General features: G+C 35.6%; 1 protein-coding gene across 1 annotated transcript in view; it reads left to right on the top strand.

The window, feature by feature from the left end:
- Positions 1–23,324, top strand: part of LOC122042426 — a 33,708-nt gene extending 10,384 nt beyond the window's left edge. The window contains exons 5-6 of the mRNA XM_042602542.1: positions 12,720–12,781; positions 23,002–23,324. Coding sequence (XP_042458476.1) covers positions 12,720–12,762 — 43 coding nt within the window. The 3' untranslated portion in view covers positions 12,763–12,781; positions 23,002–23,324. The remainder of the gene's footprint in view (positions 1–12,719; positions 12,782–23,001) is intronic.
- Positions 23,325–23,569: the final 245 nt, after the last annotated feature.

Raw genomic sequence — 23,569 nt, 5'->3', positions numbered from 1 at the left:
TATAAGACAACCATAATAGTATGATATGATTCACTTTGAGCCCAAAAACCGAGAGTTTTATTTTTAGGGTCTATCCAAAAAATATTATATCAATGGAGATATCTAAATTCCTTCGATCCTTACAATTGGTATCAGAGCCCACACTGCCAAAAGGTTTAACCACCGATTGTGCATAAGAGATATGGTATAATCATGAATAGAATATTGACCTCGAACAAAGAAAGTGGGGGCTCCCGTGTTCGGATCAAGAGGACCAGACACCAGGCAAAAAGTCCTAGTGGACAACTAGGCAGAGAAGTCCTAGTAGCGGGTAGGCCAGAAAGGCGGAAGACTTGGTGGGTCGAGGATCGGACGTGGGAAGCCTATGGTCCTTTGTTTGAGGGGGGATTGTTGGGGTTGCAAGGTTGCAAACATAGTCTCATATTGAAAACACATGGGAAAGATCATGGGTTTATAAGAGAAAAGATATCTCCATTGGTATGAGGCCTTTTGGGTAGAGCTCAAGAGCAAAACCATGAGGGCTTAGGCTTAAAGTGGACAATATCATGTCATTGTGGAGATATCTAAATTCTTTTCGATCCTACAATTGGTATCAGAGCCTGAACTGCCAGAAGGTTTAACCGCCGACTGTGCACAAGAGTTATGGTCTGATTGAGCCATGTGGATACAATATTGACCTCGAACAAAGAAAGTGGGGGCTCCTATGTTCGGATCAAGAGGACCAGACACCAGGCAGGAAGTCCTAGTTGCGACTAGGCAAGGAAGTCCTAGTAGGTCGGGTGGATCGAGGGGCAGGAAGACCTGGTGGGTCGAGGATCGGACGTGGGAAGCCTATGGCCCTTTGTTTGAGGGGGGGATTGTTGGGGTTGCAAACATAGTCCCATATTGGAAACACATGGGGAAGATCATGGGTTTATAAGAGAAAAGATATCTCCATTGGTATGAGGCCTTTTGGGGAGAGTCCAAGAGCAAAGCCATGAGGGTCTAGGCCCAAAGTGGACAATATCATGCTATTGTGGAGATATCTAAATTCTTTTCGATCTAACAGTTACAACCATAGATCATCATTCAAACAAGTTATGATCAAGACAAATTCATAAAAGGGAAGAAAAGTTTAGTCTCGATGTGTAGGATCTCCGAATGCTCTTCGATTTGAAATCTGGGCGTTAAGCCGTCGAAAATCCCTTGTATCCACTCTCTGGAGTCTTCTTGGCCTTGGGCGGCTCCAAATTGAGATCCCTTTATTGAGATCCAATTCACCATTTTATACTTGATTTCCAAGCGCTTAGACACAGCCGTGCCCACCGACACGACTTGCTATGTCGGGTATTGTGGCTGCTTTCGGGCGGCAATAGGCCGTGTCAGCAGGCACCTACCCATGGCAGACTTTGGAAAGAATCTGGAAATGGGGCACGACTACTCTAGGATGGCCATGACCATGCTAGATGGCCACGACTGTGTTGGATGGCCACGACCATGGTAGCTGGAATGCACTCGGGAATTGGTCTTTGAACCCTATTTTCGCTCCTCATCTTGCCCTATGAAAGAAATTAAACAAGAGCAGTTCTCCAAACTCGAAAGGTATCAAAATGAAGCATGAATAAATGAAAATATGAGATATATGCACTTGAAATGAGATAGAATGTGTGACAAACTACGATAAAAATCCTATATAAAATGCACACATTATATATATAACAAGGAGTATTATTTATTTATCCCTTAATGGTGTAACTAATATTACCTAGTGGCCCACGCATAGTTATTTAAGGCATGAGGTGCTCAAAAGTGCATAGGTGCTATGGGGCCGGAGGCACACGCCTTACCGAAGTAAGACACTTTGGGTATAAATTTATATAATTCAAGAAAATTTCTGTGAATATATTTCACTAACAAAATTATAATCCATAAACTATTAAACAATAAGGTAAATATAAACTTCATTAACATTCAAATATTGAAATAGTTTATCTGGATGATTAAAATTAAACTTTAAATTAAATAAAAAAAACAAACTTCGAATATTGAAGAGTCATGTAGAGAGAAATAAGTTTCTAAGGGAGATTAATGTTCATTTTTTAGGGGAGAGGAAGAGTCATGCAAGTAAAATATATCGCGTGCATGCAACCTAATTAAAATTGATGTTTATTTTTTAGGGGAGAGGTAGAGTCATGTAAGAAAAATATATCACATGCATGCAACCTAATTAAAGGTTGATGTTTATTTTCTAGGGGAGAGGAAGAGTGATGTAAGAAAATGTGTTTGCAATCTAATTAAAGGTTGATGTTCACTTTCTAGGGGAGAGGAAGAGTCACTCAAGAAAAATATGTAGTATGCATGCAACCTTATTAAATGTTGATGTTCAGTTTCTAGGAGAGAGGAAGAGTCATGCTAGGAAAATGTGACGTATGTATGCAACCTAATTAATTTAAAGGGTAATTAAAGGCAAGCTTCAAAATTTCATTCCGTGCCGGGCGGAACGGGCGAAACTTACCGTTCTGCCCGCGCACCGAAACCGGCACCATCCTAGGGAAGATTTTTGTCGGCGTCGTGCGTCGCTCGTCGTCGCGCGGCAACATGGACAGCGTCGCCAGAATCTTCCCGTGCCTCCGGAAGCGTCGCGGGGCGCTAAAAAGGTCGGGGGCTACGGAGGCGTCAGGACGCGACGTTTTTGGCGGCGCCGAAAGTGTCACGGGACGCTTCCGGCGCCGCCGGAAGCATCGCCGGACGCCTCCGGTGCCGCCGGAGGTGTCGTCGGACGCCTTCGGCGCCGTCGAAGGCGTCCGCGGGGCGTCAGATGGGTCGCGGCGTCGCGGTTGAGTCGCGGCGTCGCGGATGAGTCGTGGCTTCGACGAAGCCACGGGTACTGTGCAAAATTTAATTTTGCAACTTAAATAAATAAAACAATTCCCATTCCCACTTAATTGTGATATGTTAAAGAGACTTTCACAAATCCTAATTAAATTATTCTAATAAAATATAAAAAAATATATTTAAAATTTTTTAAATAATAATAAATTTCATTAAATAATATTCTAAAATTATCTTTACTATTTTAAAAATTCTAAAAAAATCTTTAAAATTCTAAAATAAATTTTAAAATTTTTATAAAAATTCTAATAAATCAAATTTTTATTCTTATATATTTTTAATTATTTTATATTTTTTACTGTTTTGATATTTAATTGATATTCTAATTTTTTTACTATTTTAAATATATATATTATTTAAACTATTAATTAATTAAATAAACAAATAGTTAATTTATATGATTATTATATATAAAATAGACCTGCTATGTTATATGGAGCTGAATGTTGGGCTATGACTCGAGCACATGAGCATAAGATGAGAGTTGCAGAGATGAGGATGTTGAGGTGGATGTGTGGACATACGAAGATGGACAAAATAAGGAATGAGAGCATTAGAGAGAAAGTCGGAGTTGCATCTATTAAGGACAAACTCCGAGAGACACGTTTAAGATGGTACGGACATGTACTTAGACGACCAATAAATGCTCCAGTTAGGCGATGTGAAACTATGATAAACATGCATATCAAACGAGGAAGAGGAAGACCAAAAAAGACTTGGTTAGCAACAATAAAACAAGATAAAATTTATTTAAATATAGATGATGATATAATAGGAGATAGAGCTCAATGACGTAAAAGGATTCATACAGCCGACCCCACCTAGTGGGAAAATGTTTGGTTGTTGTTGTTGTATTATATATAAAATAGAATTTTATATTAATTTATATAATTATGATTATTTAATCCGGACATTGGAGAACTATAAAGATTATCTAAGTAAAATATTACAAGAATCATTGCTTCCATTTAACATATTATATTATGATGTACTAATTTTAATTAGAGTTATTTATGCATCAATTGTTTTTTTTTAAAAAACTATATTTAATTATTTTTTATAACAATATTAAGTTGTTTAATAATGAAGAACTTATATAAAATCAATATATAACTTATTTTTAAATTATACACAATAAATATATTTATCTAATAATTACTATATATATAAATAAAAAAATGCCGAAACTGTATCGGCACGGCACGATACGATACCGAAACCGTATCGTTCCGGTCTGGGACCGAAACCTCGGCACGGGTCGAAATTTTAAACCTTGATTAAAGGTATGAGTTGGGCTTTAATTTTTTTTCACTTCAATAAGGTGAGGGAAATCACGCTTTAAGTGCGCTATAACCTCTTAAAAGGTGTGTACTTAGGCGCGTTTCTTTCAAGTATTGTGTCCGGGTCTAGGCGCAAATGACGCGCCAGGCTGCGCCTTGCGCCTAGGTGCAACCAAACACATTTTTTTCACAACTACGAGTCCACGTGACAAACGCATTGTCAAACACATGCACATGATACAATCAATAGCTACGCATATACATAAAACATATAATAGAACAAATCAACCAGCATATTTATTCAAAAACATTTATATACATGCTGAAATACATCAATTAGTAAAACACTAAAATGTAAAATGCTAAAAAATTTAAAATGAGAGGCTTTTAAAGATTTGTATGATAAATCTCCTTAAAGTGCAATAGCTAAGTGTCTTAGGGCAACACCTAATATACTTAGTTAACATTATTGGGGGCGGGGGTAAAATACATCCACTCGTGCTTGATGAAATGGGTATACTTTGTTGGTGATGCAACACCAAAATTGAATTCATAGAGAATTGTTCATCCAAAAAAAAAAACTCATAGAGAATTGAGGCAAACTTGACGTGACATGAGGGCAACTAGAGAAATAAACAAATTCATATAGAGTTGAAACTTGCATAAAAATATAATTCGGTAAAATATCAATTCACATGGGGAGATCAGCATCCTTTTAAAGACATTTCAACCCAACCAAAATTAGAAAATAAACTAAAACAATCAAGGAAAGAAATAGCCCTTAATAAAAAAAAAGTTCATTCAAACTTAGAAATAAATCAAATTAGAAATTAAGAAATAGATAGAAATAAATCAAATTACAAAATTAAGAGAACAACCAAATCAGATAAAATTTCGTACAATTCTTCCACACAATTTTAACTAGGGCAATTATTAATTTGAAGGCTTTGTTTAAAGAATTGTTTTCCTAAAGACAGCCTACAAAATAACTTCTTGCAAAAAAAAAATTATTTCCTTTTTTCCATCCTTCACTAGGGGAAACTCTATTCCTGATTATTTGTCCAAAGATAGAGACCAATTTCATCTCTAAATCTGTTGAATGGATTCTTCATTTTCTTCTTTGGTCATCCCTTCTAATGAGCAAGGAAATTGTGTTTTTTTTTTCTTTTCAATATTATCCTAAGGATAAATTTGTAGTTACATAGTGATGACAAAGTTAATTTACAAGGACAGAGACTTGAATCTCTCCTTATTCCCTAACTTGAAAATTCAATCAATATTTATATAAGCAAGTTAAATAAGCATACATTATAACTAATTTCCTTAAAATGTGGTTAAACAAATTGGATATGAAGGCTCCTAAAGTAGTGATGTGAGAATTTGAGAGGATAATTTGTTGTATCACTAGATAACAATTTCTTATCATGTGTCTCTTTTATCATCTTAATAGACTAGGAAACCGTCTCTAGGATGACAAATGTTAAAGTCACAAGGAACTATAAAAGGATACTAAATAAATGTTATATAATTTATTAATTGCTAATGCTTATATGATGATATTTTTTTATTCAATTTTCTCTTTGGGCATCTATTTAACATAAACATTATCAAGAGTCTCATTCGAGATATCAGATAACTCTCTAGCATGCCATGAAAGGAGGGTCCTTCCAAGGATGAGTCTTGTAGGTTAATTAATTGTTCTTTATTATCCAAAGAAAAATCCGCCAATGTCGGTCCTAGGCCCGAATGAAAAAGGATGAGGGTTGCGTGTTAGGTTGATGGCAAACATGGACGTTCAGGCAAATGTTTAATGAATGGATCAATCAAACTATTGAGCTAATGCTAGGATGTTTATCATAAGGAATGTGTTGCAGGTCCGTAATGTCTCGGCAAGAACCGCTACATCTCCATGAATTTGGGTGTAGCATTAAATATGCAAGCGTTTTCACACTATAAGTTAGGTAAGAATAAATATTATAAGAAGACTAATTGTATAAGATTTGGAACATGAAATTTAAGAACACTCACCGGTAAAGCAATGGAGGTAGTAAATACGATAATTAGGAGAAAAATTATTATTTTGTATGTACAAGAGACACAATGGGTATGAAAAAAAAGGCAAAGATGATACAGAATTCAGATTTAAGTTATGATACACATAAAGGAGTAAAACAAGAAATGAAGTAGGTATTGTTGTCGATAGTTCGCTAAAGGATGAAGTAGTAGGAGTAGATAGAAAGGGGATAAAATAATAACTCCCATGATAGTAGTGGCGGAAAAAACTATTAATATAATTAACATATATGCACCTAAAGTAGGATTAGATGAACACACCAAATTTAGATTTTGGGATGACCTAGATGAGGTATTACAAAATATTTTGTCGAAATAATTTTAATAGGAGGAGATACAATGAGGAATATGATAGGGTGCATGGGGTAATAGGTTTGGAATAAGAAATGAAGAAGGGAACACTATATTAGATTTTGCGATAGTATGTGACCTTATACTAACTAATACATTTTTAAGAAAAGAGTAGAATATTTGGCCACGTTCAAAAGTGAGAATAATAAATCACAAATTGACTTTCTTATAGTTAGGAAGAAAAATAAAAAAAGATTTATAAAGATTATAAGGTCTTCTTAACTACCCAACATAGGTTAGTAGTATTAGATATACGCCTCAAACATAATATCAATAGAAGGAAAATATACATGACTCCTAAAATTAAATGGTGGAAGTTAAAGGAGATGAAACGAAACAAATTTAAAGAGATGGTAGAGTATAAGTATTAGGAAAAATATACGACGACGTGAATACGACATGGATGATATCAAAGTTGAAAATAGTAGTCAAGAATGTACTCGGTGAATCAAAGGGTGTACACCACCTAGTAAAGAATCTTGATGGTGGAATGAGAAAGTACAAGAGAAAGTGAAGGAAAAACAAATAGCCTATAAGGTATTATATACTTGTAAGAATGAGGATTTTAAAAAAATATATAATAGCCAAGAAAGAAGCTAAGAAAACATTGAATAAAGCTAAGAATGAAACTTTTGAACGTTTATATTAAAAATTAGATACAAAAATAAGGGGAATGAGACATTTACATAATAGTCAAAGCGAGAGAGATGAAGACAAGAGATCTTATCCAAATAAGATGTATTAAAGATAAATGCAATAGGGTACTAGTAAATGATGAGTAAATAAAAGAGTGATGGAAGAAGTATTTTTATCAACTTTTTAATGAAAGTCTAGGTGACCAACTTAACTTGGGTAATTTAAGCAGTTCATATAAGTATAAAAATTTAATTTTTTTATTATAGAATTCAAATTTTAGAAATAGAATAAACTTTAAATGGGATGAAAAATGGAAAAACAGTTGGACGAGATGATATTCCGATAGAGGTATGAAAGTGTCTAGGGAAACAAGGTATTGAATGACTTACCAAGTTATTCAATTTGATATTGAAAACTAAAAAAATGTCTTATAAGTACTCTAGTTTCTTTATATAAGCATAAAGTAAAAGTACAAAATTGTGCAAACTATAGGCATATTAAATTAATGAGTTATACTATGAAATTTTAGGAAAGAGTAATAGAAAAAAGACAACAGAATGAAACCACTGTGATCGAAAATCAATTTGAATTTATGCCCGGGAGGTTGACAATAAAAGCTATACATCTTCTAAGACAACTAATTGAAAAGCTTAGGGACAGGAGTAAGACTTACATATGATATTTGTTTACTAAAAAATATTTATGATAGAGTCCCAAGGGAAATTATATAGAGAATTATAGAAAAAAGATGTTAACATAACGTATATTAAACTAATTAAAGATGTGTACGAGGATGCAATGACAAAAGTGAAGACGGATTAACTGAAACGTTTCCCATAGAGATAGGGTTACATCAAGAATCACCTTTAAGTCTCTATATTTTTTTACTATTCATGGACGAACTCACTCTACTCATCCAATATACGATATCATGGTGCATGTTTTTTGTAGAGGATATTATTTTGGTAGATGAGACACGTGAAAGAGTAAATGCTAAACTTGAATCTTGACGGGAACGGTAATAGTGAAAGGTTTTAAGTTTAGTAGAATAAAAACAGAATATATGAAATTTAAGTTTAGTAATATTAGACGTAATTAGATAATTATTAAGATAGGAGATGACAAATTGTTGTAACTAAGAGTTTCAAGTATTTAGGATTTTTTTTTGCAAAAGGATAAAGGGATTGAGAGATATTTTATATAGAATACTGAGATGGTTGAAATGGGGAGAGTGTTATGTTTTTTTTGGTAATCTCGTAAGGAAGGTTTTACAAAACGGTGGTTAGATCTGCTATGTTACATGGATTATGGAGTTAAATGTTGGGCTATGACTTGAACATATGAGGAGAATATGAGAGTTGCATAGATGAGGATGTTAAAGTGGATGCACGGACATACAAGGATACTCGGGATAAGAAATGCAAATATTAGAAAGAAAGTCGGGGTTACACCTATTGAGGGAAAACTTCGGAAGACACGTTTAAGAGGATATGAACATGTACTTAGACGACCAATAAATTCTCGAGTTAGTCGATGTTAAATTATAACAAATGTGCATATCAAACGAGAAAGAGGAAAACCAAAAAAGACTTGGTTAACAGTTGTAAAATAAGATAAAATTTATTTAAATATAAATGATTATATAGTTGGCGATAAAGCCCAATCGCGTAGAAAGATCTATATACCTGACCACACATAGTGGGATAATACTTGATTTTTGTTGTTATATTATCCAAAGAAAAGTCAAATATAGTTTTGGTGGTCATGAATAGTCGTTACCTAAAACTTAGTACGAATAGATTGAAGGAATATGATGGTAATGAGCTTGTCAATGATCTCACATGACTTTAACATCTGAATTGATCTAGAAATATCTTTGAAATCAACCACAAACACTTGGAATTTTGTGTCTAGTTGGAGCACCTTTATTTTCTCATTCTTTTAGGTTTACATGAGGCTATGTTTTATTTTGTAGTAGTTGAGATTGACTAGTATTGGTGTAGATTGACTGAATTTGATCAATATCTACAAAGGCCAAACTAATCTTTGATGAGAAATTGGGCAACTCCTAAAGATTGTTGGAGAACAAAGAAAGTTATGATTTGAAGAAATTATTTATAAATGAGTTAGATTCTACTAGAAAATAGAGGAAAATGATTAAAATTTTCCCAAATTGACCGTGAAAATGAATGATATCTTGAATTTGCATAGTTAGGTTGACTAAAAAATATAGGGATTTACCAAACTTTTCACACACCCTAGCTTAAATCCTAGTAAACTCGCAAAAGGATGCAAGAGAGCACTCTTTGTTCTCTTGAATTCTAATTTAAATTTCTTAACCTCATCAATACTTGAGATTATCATGTGCTCAATAGTTCAACCTTGCATTGTTCGTCCAAGCTACTAGTTAGTCCAAAGGTCTCTTCTACGAGAGAAATCCTATATAAATATAGCCCCAATGTGAGTTAGGTACCAATTAAGCTTATAATATGAAATATTTAATGAGAAACTATTTTTATCGAAGTAAATTAATACAACCACCACCAAGCCATATCTCACTAAGTGAGGTCGGCTATATAAATCTTTCTATGCCATTGAGCTCTATCTCCTACTATATCATCTATACTTAAATAAATTTTATTTTATTGTTGCTAACCAAATCTTTTTTGGTCTTCCTCTTCCTCGTTTGATATGCGCGTTTGTCATAGTTTCACATCGTCTAACTTGAGCATTTATTGGTCATCTAAGTACATGCTCGTACCATTTTAAACGTCTCTCGGAGTTTTTTCTTGATAGATGTAACTCCGACTTTCTCTCTAATGCTCTCATTTCTTATTCTTTCCATTCTCGTATGTCCACGCATCCGCCTTAATGTCTTCATCTCTGTAACTCTCATCTCTTGCTCATGTGCTCATCAAAGAAAATTAATAATATAATATTATTCATATTATTATACTTTTAATTTTATTATTTATTCTAATATTTTTTGTTATTTATTGATTTCATATTAATAGATACGATTGATTATTTATTGATGGACTAATGGTTCTAAAATATAATTTTATCAAATGATAATAGTAATATTATACTATTAACTCGAGAATGATAATAATATCACATTACTAATATTGAGATGATATATTGTATGTCTAACCTTATTAGTTCCAATATTTATTATTTTAAAAATCTATTCTTGATTATATAATATTTTATGAAATATAATGCACTTTCTTATTGTGATGGAACACATTATCACACGTGAAACTATTTTATTTACTTATTTTATTAATAATTTTATCGATACAATTGATTTAATACGACTGTTAATTAGGTTCTTTGACTGTTTAATCTTGATATGATTACTTATTTTAGCAATCATGTTCCACGTCTCCACCACTCATATTATGTATGAGGCTGGATGCTTTTGAGAACTGAATACATACAAGTTAAATGATTGCTCCAATCAACCAACATTTTAAGAATGTTGATTGAATTATTGCAGCATATGTTTTTTTTTCTTAGTTAGATGTTTTTTTAGGTTGGAAACATTGTTTCTTGGAATATATATAACCTTCTGGATAAAATTTTATCTAAAATTATTCTAGTATCCTAAACTATTGATATTCTTTTGACTAGGATTGGAGCTAGGATATTAGTCTAGTGCAGGCGCGGTTGCTACTCGGCGAGATAGCGACGTGATAGTCTCACTAGTGGCTGCCACCCCACCAAGCAACGATGTGGCTGCGCCTGCGCAACCACTTTCGAGGCGGTCACGCCGCTACCTTGCGGGCAATGGCTTCTTCACGAGCGGCCACATTACTGCCTGGCAAGGAAGTGGCTGTGTTGCTGCTTGGTGGGGCAACGACTGCTCATGAGTTTGCCACGTCGCTGCCTCCCTGAGCAGTGTGAGTGGCAACATCGTTGCCTTGCATCTTTTTTGGCTAAACAAGAAAACAATAGGGTTATCTTTGAATAAATTCCTTACTTGTGCGGAGGACGTTGCTTGCTTTAAAGAGGGAAGGAGACGGAGGGTGTTGCTTGCAGCGGAAAGGAAAGGAGACGGAGGGTTGCTTGATAGCTTGTTGCAGAGAGTGAAGGTTGGAAGGAGACGAAGTTGGATTGCTTACTGCGGAGAGAGAAAGGAGACAAACAATTTAGGTCTTGGGATAAAAAAATGTGTAATAGTTTTTTTTATTATTTTGTGGCCACGAGAATAGCTTTTGGCTTGACTCCGATGGTGTTTGAAAGAGCAGCGACGACATCTTTCGTATCAAGACTGGGCAACAAGTTCTTTGAGAGAGCGCAATTCATTAAATAACTCGAGTGTGTGTACAGCTACAAATGTCATGATCTGGATGCCCAATATTTCTTTTGCATTTGCTAGGTATGCTTCATAGTACCTTATTACGTGCCCCAAATGATTTTTTATTTTTTATTTTGTGGCCGAGTGTGGAACGTTGGCTCCACTGGTGCTTTTGACTAATCTCTTGTCACAATATTGAGCACTATGATCTAAGGTTTAAAATTTCAAGCCATGCCAGAGTGTCATTTTATAACTTGAACGATATAGTTTGGTGCTGTATGGTGTCATGTCGATAAGGTTTTGGTATTTTTTAAAATATAAAATATTTTTCTCAATAATCCGTCTCCACCATCTTTAAAGAGGTACTTGGTCTTTATTTACTGGAGGGAAAAAAAATAATAGGGAAGGAAAATGAATTAACTGTAAAAAAAAAATGAAAAAAGGAAATAAAAAAAAACCAGCGTTGTCGATCGACCTTGCGACCTCGCGAAGGCCTTTGCGAGGTTGGCGCAAGGCTGCCACGGTGATGTCTGTGCCAATGAAAGTGTAGGTCTGTAGATGGAACGATAAATTCCGTCCATGTCGACTAGCACAACTTGGCATTTGATTCCATGCTATGAACACTATTTATCTACATATGCATGGTGCTATTATTAATTGTGTCATGCCCCCGGGGTTATGGTATAACGGTAGGGCATCCAGGTTGTCACCCAGGTACTCACGGTTCGAGCCCTAGCTATGACGAATTTGTAAGAATTTTTCCTCCAAATGAGGCATGCAACTAAAGGATGCTGGGCTCTGCCCGCTGCGAGCGCTTCCCGATTTATCTTGGTGGCCGGTGGAAAACTTCCGTGGGGCCGGGCCGGTCACTCCAGGCTCGACGTTACCCAACCTGGTTAATCATTTTTTTTTATTATTAATTGTGTCACGACTTTGGTTGTTATTGATTGTTTTATAGTTCTAAATAATTTTATGTACATAAATCTGCACTGGGAGGTTTCTGTATTGGATGTGTTTGGCTTCCATTCTTTTGGTGAAATACCTTACTCAAATTCTCACTTGGAGTTATCATTAGCTAATTTGCATCCCACAGCCCTATTGTTAAGCATCAGGATTATTTGGTGGCTAATGTGTTGAATATAGCGACCTTTTATTTTTTTGGACATGGAAATTACTTTAAAGTGTTTTTTTTTTCTCATTGGCAGGCTTGATGCTAAAGAAAGATGGGAAAGAAAGGCGAACATGTGATGGACTGACTCCAAAACAGGTGTGATTGTTTACTTGAAAAAAGCTAGAATTAGAATATTTGAACATTTGTTCAGGAGTTCCAAGTTTCAACCATGAAAAATTGACTGCAAATATCTTGTAACTTGAAGCTAGATAAAAAATCTCTTGTTCTGGTTCTTCCGCTAGTCTGTTTTATACATACTTATGTAGCTTTTGGAAGAAAGCCATCTGAATCATTGACTTAGAAAATTGACTACTGAGTAAAATGCCATCTATCTATGAAAAGCATCCTCGCAATTGAACGAATGTCGTCAAAACTAACAAAAAGTCCTATAAGATAAAAATGTAATTTTTTTGGGTAGTTGTATTGTTCATTGAGATCAAAGATTTATGCAAAGCATATGTTTCCTTGTGAGTCCTAGTTGGATTATCAATTTTCTCTTTCAAGTACAAGATGTCTTCATCTTAGGATATGAGGGTTAATAAATTCCAATCACTTCAATTAACTTTGACCATGGTTAAAAATTTCGTTCTGTGCCGGGTGGAACGGGCGAAACTTACCGTTTCGCCCATGCACAGAAACAGGCACCAGTCTAGCGACAATTTCGTCATCGCATGCACGTGACAGAGGAATCGCGCCCACGATAATCGTGCGAGCTCTTCGTCGCTCGACAATCGCACGTGCTCTTCGTAGTGCAACAGAAGGTGTGTCGCGATTCCATCGTGACCACCGCCGCCGGAGGAGTCCCCCTCGAGTCTCTGGCGTCACCAGAGGAGCGTCTTCGTGAATTTAGGAGCGTTTAAGTTAAAAATTAAATATTTTGATTTAATTAATTCAAATATTTCCCAAGTGTGATATTTCGAAGAGACTTTTATAAAGCCTAATTAAATTATCCCAATAAAATATAAATATATTTAAAATTTGAAAAAATAATAATAAATTTAATTATTTAATTTTACTAATTTAAATTTTATTTAAAAAATTCTATTTTTTAAAAAAATTCTAATAAATCAGATTAATATTCTGATATTTTTTAATTATTTTATGTTGTTTTCTGTTTTACTATTTAATTTTAATTATTGTATGTTTTTTTTTCTGTTTTACTATTTAATTAATATTCTGATTTTTCTCATTTTAAATATATATTATTTAAAATAATAATTAATTTAAATAAATAAATAGTTAATTTATATAATTATTATACATAACGGAACATTTTTTAATTAATTTATATACTTATTATAGAAAAAATATAGAATCAATTTAAAATTTAGATCTATAGTTTTTTCACTTTTAGAATTCTTATTTCCTTAACATATGAAACATATATTTTTATCTTAGAATGTCTCTACTAATTTGCTTAGGAAATATTATATGTCCTTTATTTAGAAATTTTGATAAAAGTTTGTCAAGTTTATGATTCCTAATAAAATACATATAATCTTGTACACCTTTGATTATTCTAAATTGAGATGGTTGAATTATTATTATTAGAAGATTATTTCAAGTTTAAATAAAAAAATACTGAAACCGTATCGTTCTGATTTGAGACCGAAACCTCGGCACGGGTCAAGATTTTAAACCTTGACTTTGACTATCTAATTTGTCTTGCCTCTGTGGACCATTCTTAATCACCATCAAGTAAAAATAGGCTCTCAGGTTATCATTCGATAGACAACTCTGATCAAGTCAGCCACCTACGCTCGGCTTGATGGAGAGAGTGTGTTTGACTTGCACTGCCTATAAGCAGCCAAGGAACCTGCATGTTTTTTCCCTACTTCCCATGACTTAGGTCAGACATCAGCTGGTTTGAATTCAGGCTACTTTGTAAACTGCAGCTATTCAATTTCCCTCATTGTTTCATTGGAGCCCCTTCTCATAATCATGAAGACACCATGATCCTCATAGAAATCTCTCTGGAGGTGTTTTGTATATTGTGAACTTCAGATGCAAAATTCATTCTCTACTGAAGCAAAATAATAAACTTATTGATACATTTGAAGCCTGATATCACTTCAAAATTAGATTTCTTGTTCAGGAATTGATCACAAACTCGTGCTAAATCAAGCACTTCCATTCACAAGTGAAATGTATTCTTTTTCTCTATGAATTTCTTAATTTTTCTTTGTGTAAAAGAGGTGGTAAAATTCAAAAATATATATGAATAAATAAATGTGTCAACCTATCTATATAACTTCCCTTTTAAAATTTTAAATGCTTGAATCTTGGGTTTTGGTTTGACCCGACATGAGTGACTGGACCCATTTCCAACATTTCCCACTTGACATTCAGGTTCAAACTCGAAATTCTACACTAGCATTTTGTCAGAATTCAATTTCCATGTAATGCAAACTGACTAGTGCAATAAGCAAGCACTCTACAACAATAGATATTAAGAAATTGTTATGCATTACATTAGTGCTCTATTAGAATAATAGGAGGCATCAAGATATTGCTTACCCTAGACATCCTAGACCTAATTGGAATCACATTTGTCTAAACATCTCTAATTCCTCTTACACATTTTTCCATGTATCTAAAGCATATTGATTACTTCTTTCAATTACAATCGTTAAGATTTTATTTCTCATACAACAACAACCACCAACTTTATCCTACTAGGTGGAGTCGGCATACAAAACAAAAAACATAATTGATTGCTTGATGAACATACACAAAGATGTTAAGCAATTTGCTTTTCAGTTTGTATTTATCCATTTCAATCAATCACTTTCCCAATCAATTGAATCTATCATTATTTCTCGGCGCTCAATCTAAAGAAGCAGTTACTAAATTGAAACTTCAAGTATACAAACAAATGTCTTTAAGGATAAAAGAGATATTGTCAATCTCATCTCATAATGTCTCACATAGTAGAGAAGCAAGGGATACTCCAATCCTTTTTGTTGCTCCAATACATGGTATAATCGCATGCTACAATGTTATTTTATTTTCAAAGAAAATAACTCATGTTCATCCCAAGAATATAGTACAAAGTACAAACTTAAAGTTGTTATGACATCCTAAGGTTTAACTTAAGTTCATATCTGTCACGCCCCGAGGGTATACTTGTCCTGCAAATTGGACGGTACTCCTAGTGATAATATAGGAAATAATTGATATCAAATCATTTAAAGTCAACACAACTAGCTAATAATGATAATGCATGTATGTATGCATGTACATGTGAATACACTCAAAATCCAGAACAGAAAGAAACTATAACCATAAGCAACATAAATAATAAAACGAAGTATCTTAACATAAATCTAACTCGAGCGGAACGAACCTCTGAGCGACACAACACCTCCTCTATCCGCTAACTTGAAAGTCAAAGGAAAAACAAAGGGTAGTGAGTATTATAACTCAGTGGGTAGAAGAATATAGTGCATGAATAATATACCGTTAGTAGATCAAAGGATGCAGTCAGGTAAAGTACTTACTATAACAGTATGAGAGTCAACATGAGCAATCACTAACGAAACATGATTAACTACATACTCATCTACTAACTTGTTCCACCGGGTAAGATCGTTAAATCGGAGGTACATGCAGGTCCTGCACAGTATAATCGTGTACACATGCAAGTAGCAGAAAACAATCATCATACATAGGAGTAACCACTCTACCACAAGAAATACAAATGACCAAGACATCTAGCTAGGGACTGCGGGAGAAACGCTCTACTATGAATGGTCTCGTGGACAGACAGGTAGTAGCTATCTAACTACGGACTGCAGGAGAAACGCTCTACTCGGATGGATCCCGTGGGCAGTCTAGATATATACATCATGATCGCTGACGACTCTCTCAACCATGAATGGGAGACAATGGTCGACAGGATATACTATCGGTCGCTGACGATTCTCTCAATCACGAATGGGAGACAATGGTTTTCAAGATATACTATTGGTCGCTGACGACTCTCTCAATCATGAATGGAAGACAATGGTCGACATGATATTCTATCGATCGCTGACGACTTTCTCAACCACGAATGGGAGACAATGGTTGACAAGATATAGCAAAAGTCTAGTAGGATACTCGAAATACTACACTATGATATAATTTTACTAATGTATAGGTATGAGCCTATATAACAAGGGTCTACTAGGATACTTGACATCCTATACTACGATATAGTCCTACTAATATATAGGCAGAAAATAGACAATCAGGTCCCCAAAATACTAGTTAACCAATCTCATCAAGAGAATACTAGTCATCTAGTATTAATGTCTCAACTAATTCCATGATATCATCACACATATAATAAACAACGGGGTCAAGATTAAGGAATCCTAGGGGTTGATCTAAAGGGACAAGCCTAGAGGAATACGCTATCCCTATGCTAGGGAGTGATTTCCATCAAGTAGAGGCCAGCACAATCTCACTAATATATATGCCCTCACAAGTATAGAACTATACTACATGTAATATCAATACCCTGTAGGCACGAGCCTAAGTATATAACCATACTATACTATAAATGCACGAACATAAGCCTATAACTAGACTATGGTAAGGTAATATCATACACATATATAAACCCAATCATGAATAACAACCAAGATCGCATAGCTATCAATAATATATCAAAATATAAGGACAAATAATAAGGTATCAAACTCTGGGGCAATATAGAACATATTTAAGGTAAACGATTAACTACGACTTAATCAAAACATGACAGTAATCAATTATGCACTATAATCAAAGCTCTCAAGCAGGATCTACCCACCTCAATTATAGAATATTTTATCCATCCTCAAGTCAAAAGTCTACCTCAAGCTCGAATCCTACCAGTATAGGATACGAAAACAATCTAAGTACTAGAGTAATCCTAATCACAAAGTCAAATCGGTTTATCAGTTATTGATTAATTCATTTGTTAATCCATTAATCCACCTATCAATTAACTAATTAATTCATGGATCTATTAATTAATTAATTGACTTCTTAATTAATTCCAATTTAGATTAACACTCCATAAACTTCTAAGTGAGTGCATCATTATTCAATTATTAACCATTAAAATCAAATCTCAATTAATTAATTTGATTTACTCAATTTATCAAAAATCCTCTTGTTAATCAATGTCTTAACTAATTAATTAACTTAAAACAAATTAACAAATCCTTAATTAAACCTAGGCTTAGTCAGGCAATGAACCTGATCGTTACCCCTATCTCAGTCGACGTCCTCTTCCACAACAGTGGCTCACGATAGCTAACGGTGGCTCACATGAAGGGAGCGACAGTGCCCAACGTTTGAGCAGCTGTAGATGAGGCTAGGTAATAACGGCATGGGTCAGCGACGACTGGGATGACAGTTCTCACCACCCACGGACATGAGAAGAGTGGCGGATCTTGACGATTTGTCGTCCTACAACATTAGCGTCGAACGTCCGGGCGGAGGATGGTACGACTTCTGGCAAGCGGTTCGTGGTTGACGGTGAGGAATGAAGGCTGCCCCGAAGGAGGGTAAAGGAAAAGCGGCAAAATGGAAAAGTCGTTGGACCAGATGATATTCCGATAGAGGTATGGAAATGCCTAGGGAAACAAAGTATTGAATGATTTGCAAAATTATTTAACATGATATTGAAAACGAAAAAAATACCTGATTAATGGAGGATAAGTACTCTAGTTCCCTTATATAAGAACAAGGGAGACGTACAAAATTGTGCAAACTATAAGGGTATTAAACTAATGGGTCATACTATGAAGTTTTGGGAAAAAGTAATAGAAAAAAGATTAAGGAAGGAGACCACAGTGACCGAAAATCAATTTGGGTTCATGCCTGGAAGTTCGACAATAGAAGCTATACATCTTTTTAGACAATTAATTGAAAAATATCGAGAGCAAAAACAAGATCTACACATGATATTCATTGATTTAGAAAAAGCTTATAATAGATTCCCAAGATAAATTATATGAAGAATTATAGAAAAAAGAGGTGTTAGCGTAACATATATTGACCTAATTAAGGATATGTACGAAGATGTAACGATCAGAGTAAAGACTTAAGGCGGAGTAACTGAAGCATTTCCAATAAAGATAGGGTTACATCAAGGATCAACTCTAAGTTCCTATCTTTTTACATTTATTATGGACGAACTCATTGCCACATTCAAGACATAGTACCATTGTGCATGTTATTTGCAGATGATATTATTTTGGTAGATGAAACACGTGAAGGAGTAAATGCTAAACTAGCATGTTGACGGGAAACACTAGAAGGGAAATGTTTTAAGCTTAGTAGACTAAAGACAGAATATATGGAATTTAAGTTTAGCAATATTAGAAATAATGAGATAATTGTTAAGATAGGAGAGGATGAGTTGCCTGGAACTGAGAGATTTAAATATTTAGGATCATTTTTGCAAAACAATGGAGAGATTGAGAGAGATATCTTATATAGAATACAAGCAGAATAAGTGAAATGGAGGGGAGCGTCGACTATTTTGTGTGACCGTAAAGTACCTCTTAAACTTAAAGGTATTCTATAAAATCGCAGTTAGACCTGCTATGTTATATGGAACTGAATGTTGGGCTCTGACTCGAGTACATGAGCAGAAGATGAGAGTTGCAGAGATGAGGATATTAAGGTGAATGTGTGGATATACGAGGATGGACAAAATAAGAAATGAGAGCATTAGAGAGAAAGTCGGAGTTGCGTCTATTGAGGAAAAACCTTGAGAGACGCGCTTAAGATGGTACAAACATGTACTTAGACGACCAATAAATATTCCAGTTAGGCGATGTGAAACTATGATAAACATGCATATCAAACGAGGAAGAGGAAGACAAAAAAAAAACTTGGTTAGCAATAATAAAATAAGATAAAATTTATTTAAATATAGATGATGATATAGTAGGAGATAGAGCTCAATGGCGTAAAAGGATTCATATAACCGACCCCACCTAATAGAAAAAGGCTTGGTTGTTGTTGTTGTATTTAATGCTATCATTGTTTTGTAATCAACCGTTTTTTTTTTGGGGGGCGAGGGTGGGGGGGGGGGGGAAGGGTTGATATTTTCGATGATGGCTCATTCAGTTTGGGAAGCTAATGGGCTGCTCAACTTGGTTACGTGGAGCGTGAGGCTTGATCCCCATTCAAAAACTTGTGTGGACTTCGGCGATGGATCATGGAGATTGTGGCCTAGGGTCACAACCTAGAGGTAATGATGTCGAGGTAGAGCCGCAGTTGACTCAAGATTAGGGTTCATTGTTGCCAATCACATCTTAGGGGCAGTGGAATTGGAGGTTAAAGTTGGTTGTGGTCTGCTCATTAAGAAGGCAGTGTGCACCCATGCAGCCCATGCAGAACACCTCAATGGGGTTTCTTCATAACTAGACAATGATAGCTGCTGCAACAGTTGTTGGCTAGTAGTGTCACTGGCTACATGATCAGAGCATGAGGAAGGCAGTCTTTATGGGTTTTTCTTTTTCCAAATTTTAGCACTATCATCATTGAATGCTTGAAAGGAGGAACTTTGTTGTGGACCAAAGAAGCTGACAAATCCTTTAATATCATAAAGGAGGTGACTGATGCGTAAATACTTGCACCTCCAGATTTAATAGATTTTAAAGTAGAGTGTGATGTTTCAAATGTGAGAATCAGTTGTCCTTAGCCAGGCAAGTAACTCAATTATCTTCTTTAGCGAGAAGTTCAATGGTTCTGTTAGAAATACTCTACTTATGGTAAGGAATCCTATGCTATTGTTAGATACTTGAATCACTAAATGTTGGATATTGGGGCCTTAAATGGACCAAAACGATTTAGAGGAAGGAAGCCATCAATTGTTGAAAGTCGTAATTGACTTCAAAATTGAAATCTACGATTCGCGTAGATAGATTTAGACAAGGTTCTAAAATTTGCTAGGCGCTAATCGGGCGCTAGACCAGCGCCTAGCGCCTAGGCCGCCTAGGCGGGAATTAGGCGCCGCTAGGCGGATTCCTCGGATTAATAAGATTTATTAGATTTATTAATTTTAAATATAAAATATCAAAATATAAATTAATTAATAATAGTTATTAGAATTTTTAAATTTTAAATATAATATTATTAGAATATAAATAAATTAATAAATTTTATTAGGATTTTTTAAAAATTTTAAATATAAAATTATGAATATAAATATGATTTATATGGATTAATAAGATTTATTAGAATTTTTTAATTTATACCTAAAATATTATAAATTAATTAATAATAGTTAATCCTAGTTTTTAAATTTTAAATATAATATTATTAGAGTATAAATAATTAATAAAATTTATAAAAAAGATTTAAATTTTAAATATATTTTTTATTTAGTTTGTTGGGATAATTTAATTAGGGGTATAAAAGCCTATTGAAATTATCCTATTTAAGTGAGAAATTGTTTAATTAAATAAATAATTAAAAATTTTAAAAAAAAGGAAAAGAAAAAAGAAAAAACGCGAACTCAGTAAATGACGCGCGGGACGCGTCTGCTGTCGCGCGCCGCTGGACCTGTCGCCGGAGGCTTCCGGCGGCACCGGAAGCTTCGCCGGAGGCTTCCGGCGGCACCGGAAGCTTCGCTGGAGGCTTCCGGCAGCACCGGAAGCTTCAACGTCGCGTCCTGTACCTACGCTGGATGCGACCCTTGTACCACCGGAAGCCTCGGGCGAAGCTTCCAGGGCCGCTGGAAGCTTCCGGCGACGGGTCTAGCTGCAACAGACGCGTTCGGGAACGTGTCTGGCATTGGCGGGCGCGTCCCGTGTCCCGTGATGCGGCGCCCAACGACTACCATCGACGCTGAGCGCCGCCTAGGCGGCCCAGCCGCCTAGGTTGGCCGCCCAGCACCTTTCCAGTGCAGTTGCCAACCGTCGAGCGCCTAGGCGGCCGCCTAGGGCGCTTTTTAGAACACTAGATTTAGACTATTAATTTGCTCAAAACCGATTAAGGGTGAATGAGAAATTAATGTTTAAAGTCAACCCAAAATAACATTTGTTATTCATTAATAAAGTGCATAGGAGAATAGTCCCACATCGGAAATTCTCGATGTGTATTCTCTAGTTATTAATGAAGATGTGTTAATAGAGTTAACACAAAAAAATAAAAGGACAGGTGACCCCTTAGCCCAGGGCGAGCAGGTGCTCGCACCTGTGAGCCCGCCACCCGCCACGTGCGCAATGGGCGCTTTGTAGGCGCACTTCGCACGCATCGTCGCGAGGAGCATCGAGGAGCTTAAATTTATGCTCCAGTGACATTGCAGTGCTGCGTGGCACTCGGGTGACGTGTCGCACTTTGCACTTCGCGGCATCCTCGTGGGCAAAGGGAGATGACTGGACAGTTGACTTAGGGAATGGATGGCTACCGTTGATCAACGTTGATCAAATAGATATGATGAATCGCTTGTGATGCCATCTAGAGCGTTGGATCGCAAAGAGTAACGATCTGACGGCCTGGGATGAGGCTTGATCTGAAGCATCGAATCAATGGATCCAGATCCGATGGCTGATGACAATAGGCGGGATCTGAGGGTCACAACTCCTCAGATCTGATGGATGAGATTGAAGTGGGCTTGGTGAAGGGTTACAACCCTTCAGAATAGATGATCTAGATCGATCCAGCCCAAGGAACACATCCACTCACCCAAAGGACACTCAACCTCTTCGTTCAGTATAAATAGAACCCTCCAGATGATGGAATACTCACTCAATCTTCTCTTCTCTTCCTCAAGCATTCATCTCATCTTGTGCATTCAAGAGTCCAAGAAGTCTACTAAAAGGTTCGTTGGTCTCGGAAGTCGGAGTGCTACGATTCCGAGACGTTCGTCGTCATTGTATTTTGGGAACGAATTGCAACAATCCGTTAAGCACCGTAGCGGAGCAATATCGTTTACGGAGATAGTGTCGAACACTAGCCTCGACGATCAGTTTGCATACTCCAGAAGCTACCCGGAGACAACACTAAAGACATTACCGCATTTTAAAAGACTATTCTCTTTTATGATCGCATTAAAATAAATTAATGGCCAACACAAGTTGAGCGCAGAGACATGAAAAATGAGTTGAATTTCATCAAGCTTTTTCATTTCATATCAAGCAAAAATCTAAAAGATTGAATAAGGTGGATGATACCTTAAGTTAGGCAAGCAATCTTTGCAATTTATAATGCAAGTTAAGGTCTTGGGTTTTGATGTTACAATGATGATCTATATGTTGAATTTTCATGTAGTATGCTTATGGATATTGTGATCAAATTGTTTTAAGATGCTTTTTTTTTTTCAGGGAAAATCAGTTGTCTGTTCCTAAATGCTCTCGAATATATAGGCCATTATCATGAAATCTCATGGAGTACGCATGCTGGTCGCTTTGGAACATTGCCACGAGTCGTGCAAAATAAAAGACTTTATACTCCATTACGAGTTCCTAAGGCTTCTTGGGAGGATGTGAGCATAGATGTTATGTTGTGTTTGCCTACTGGTTCATAAGATGGCATATTTTATTTATTGCAACTGGCATCTGGATGCAACAAGAATTGCGGATGTTTACTTCAAAGTTGTAAAACTTTATGAAAGCCTTTTGACAATCACTTTTTATATGGATTCTAAGTTTGTCTTTATTAGCGAATTTGTTCCAGGAAGTTAGAACTATTCTTCAATTTAGTTATCTTATGACTAGATGAACTAGTCAATTGTAGTTTGGGAAATATTGTTAGACAGTGGGATCTCATGCTTGCACAAGGTGGATTTATCTGCTATCACTAAAAGAACGGCAATTAGCGATCAAAATTTCGGTCGCTAAGTAGATTTAGCGATTGATTAGTGATAGAATCGCTAAGTAGATTTAGCGATTG

Source organism: Zingiber officinale, chromosome 2A (genome assembly GCF_018446385.1).
Source record: "Zingiber officinale cultivar Zhangliang chromosome 2A, Zo_v1.1, whole genome shotgun sequence".
NCBI classification, from domain to species: Eukaryota; Viridiplantae; Streptophyta; class Magnoliopsida; order Zingiberales; family Zingiberaceae; genus Zingiber; species Zingiber officinale.
This window is presented reverse-complemented; position numbering and strand designations above follow the sequence as displayed.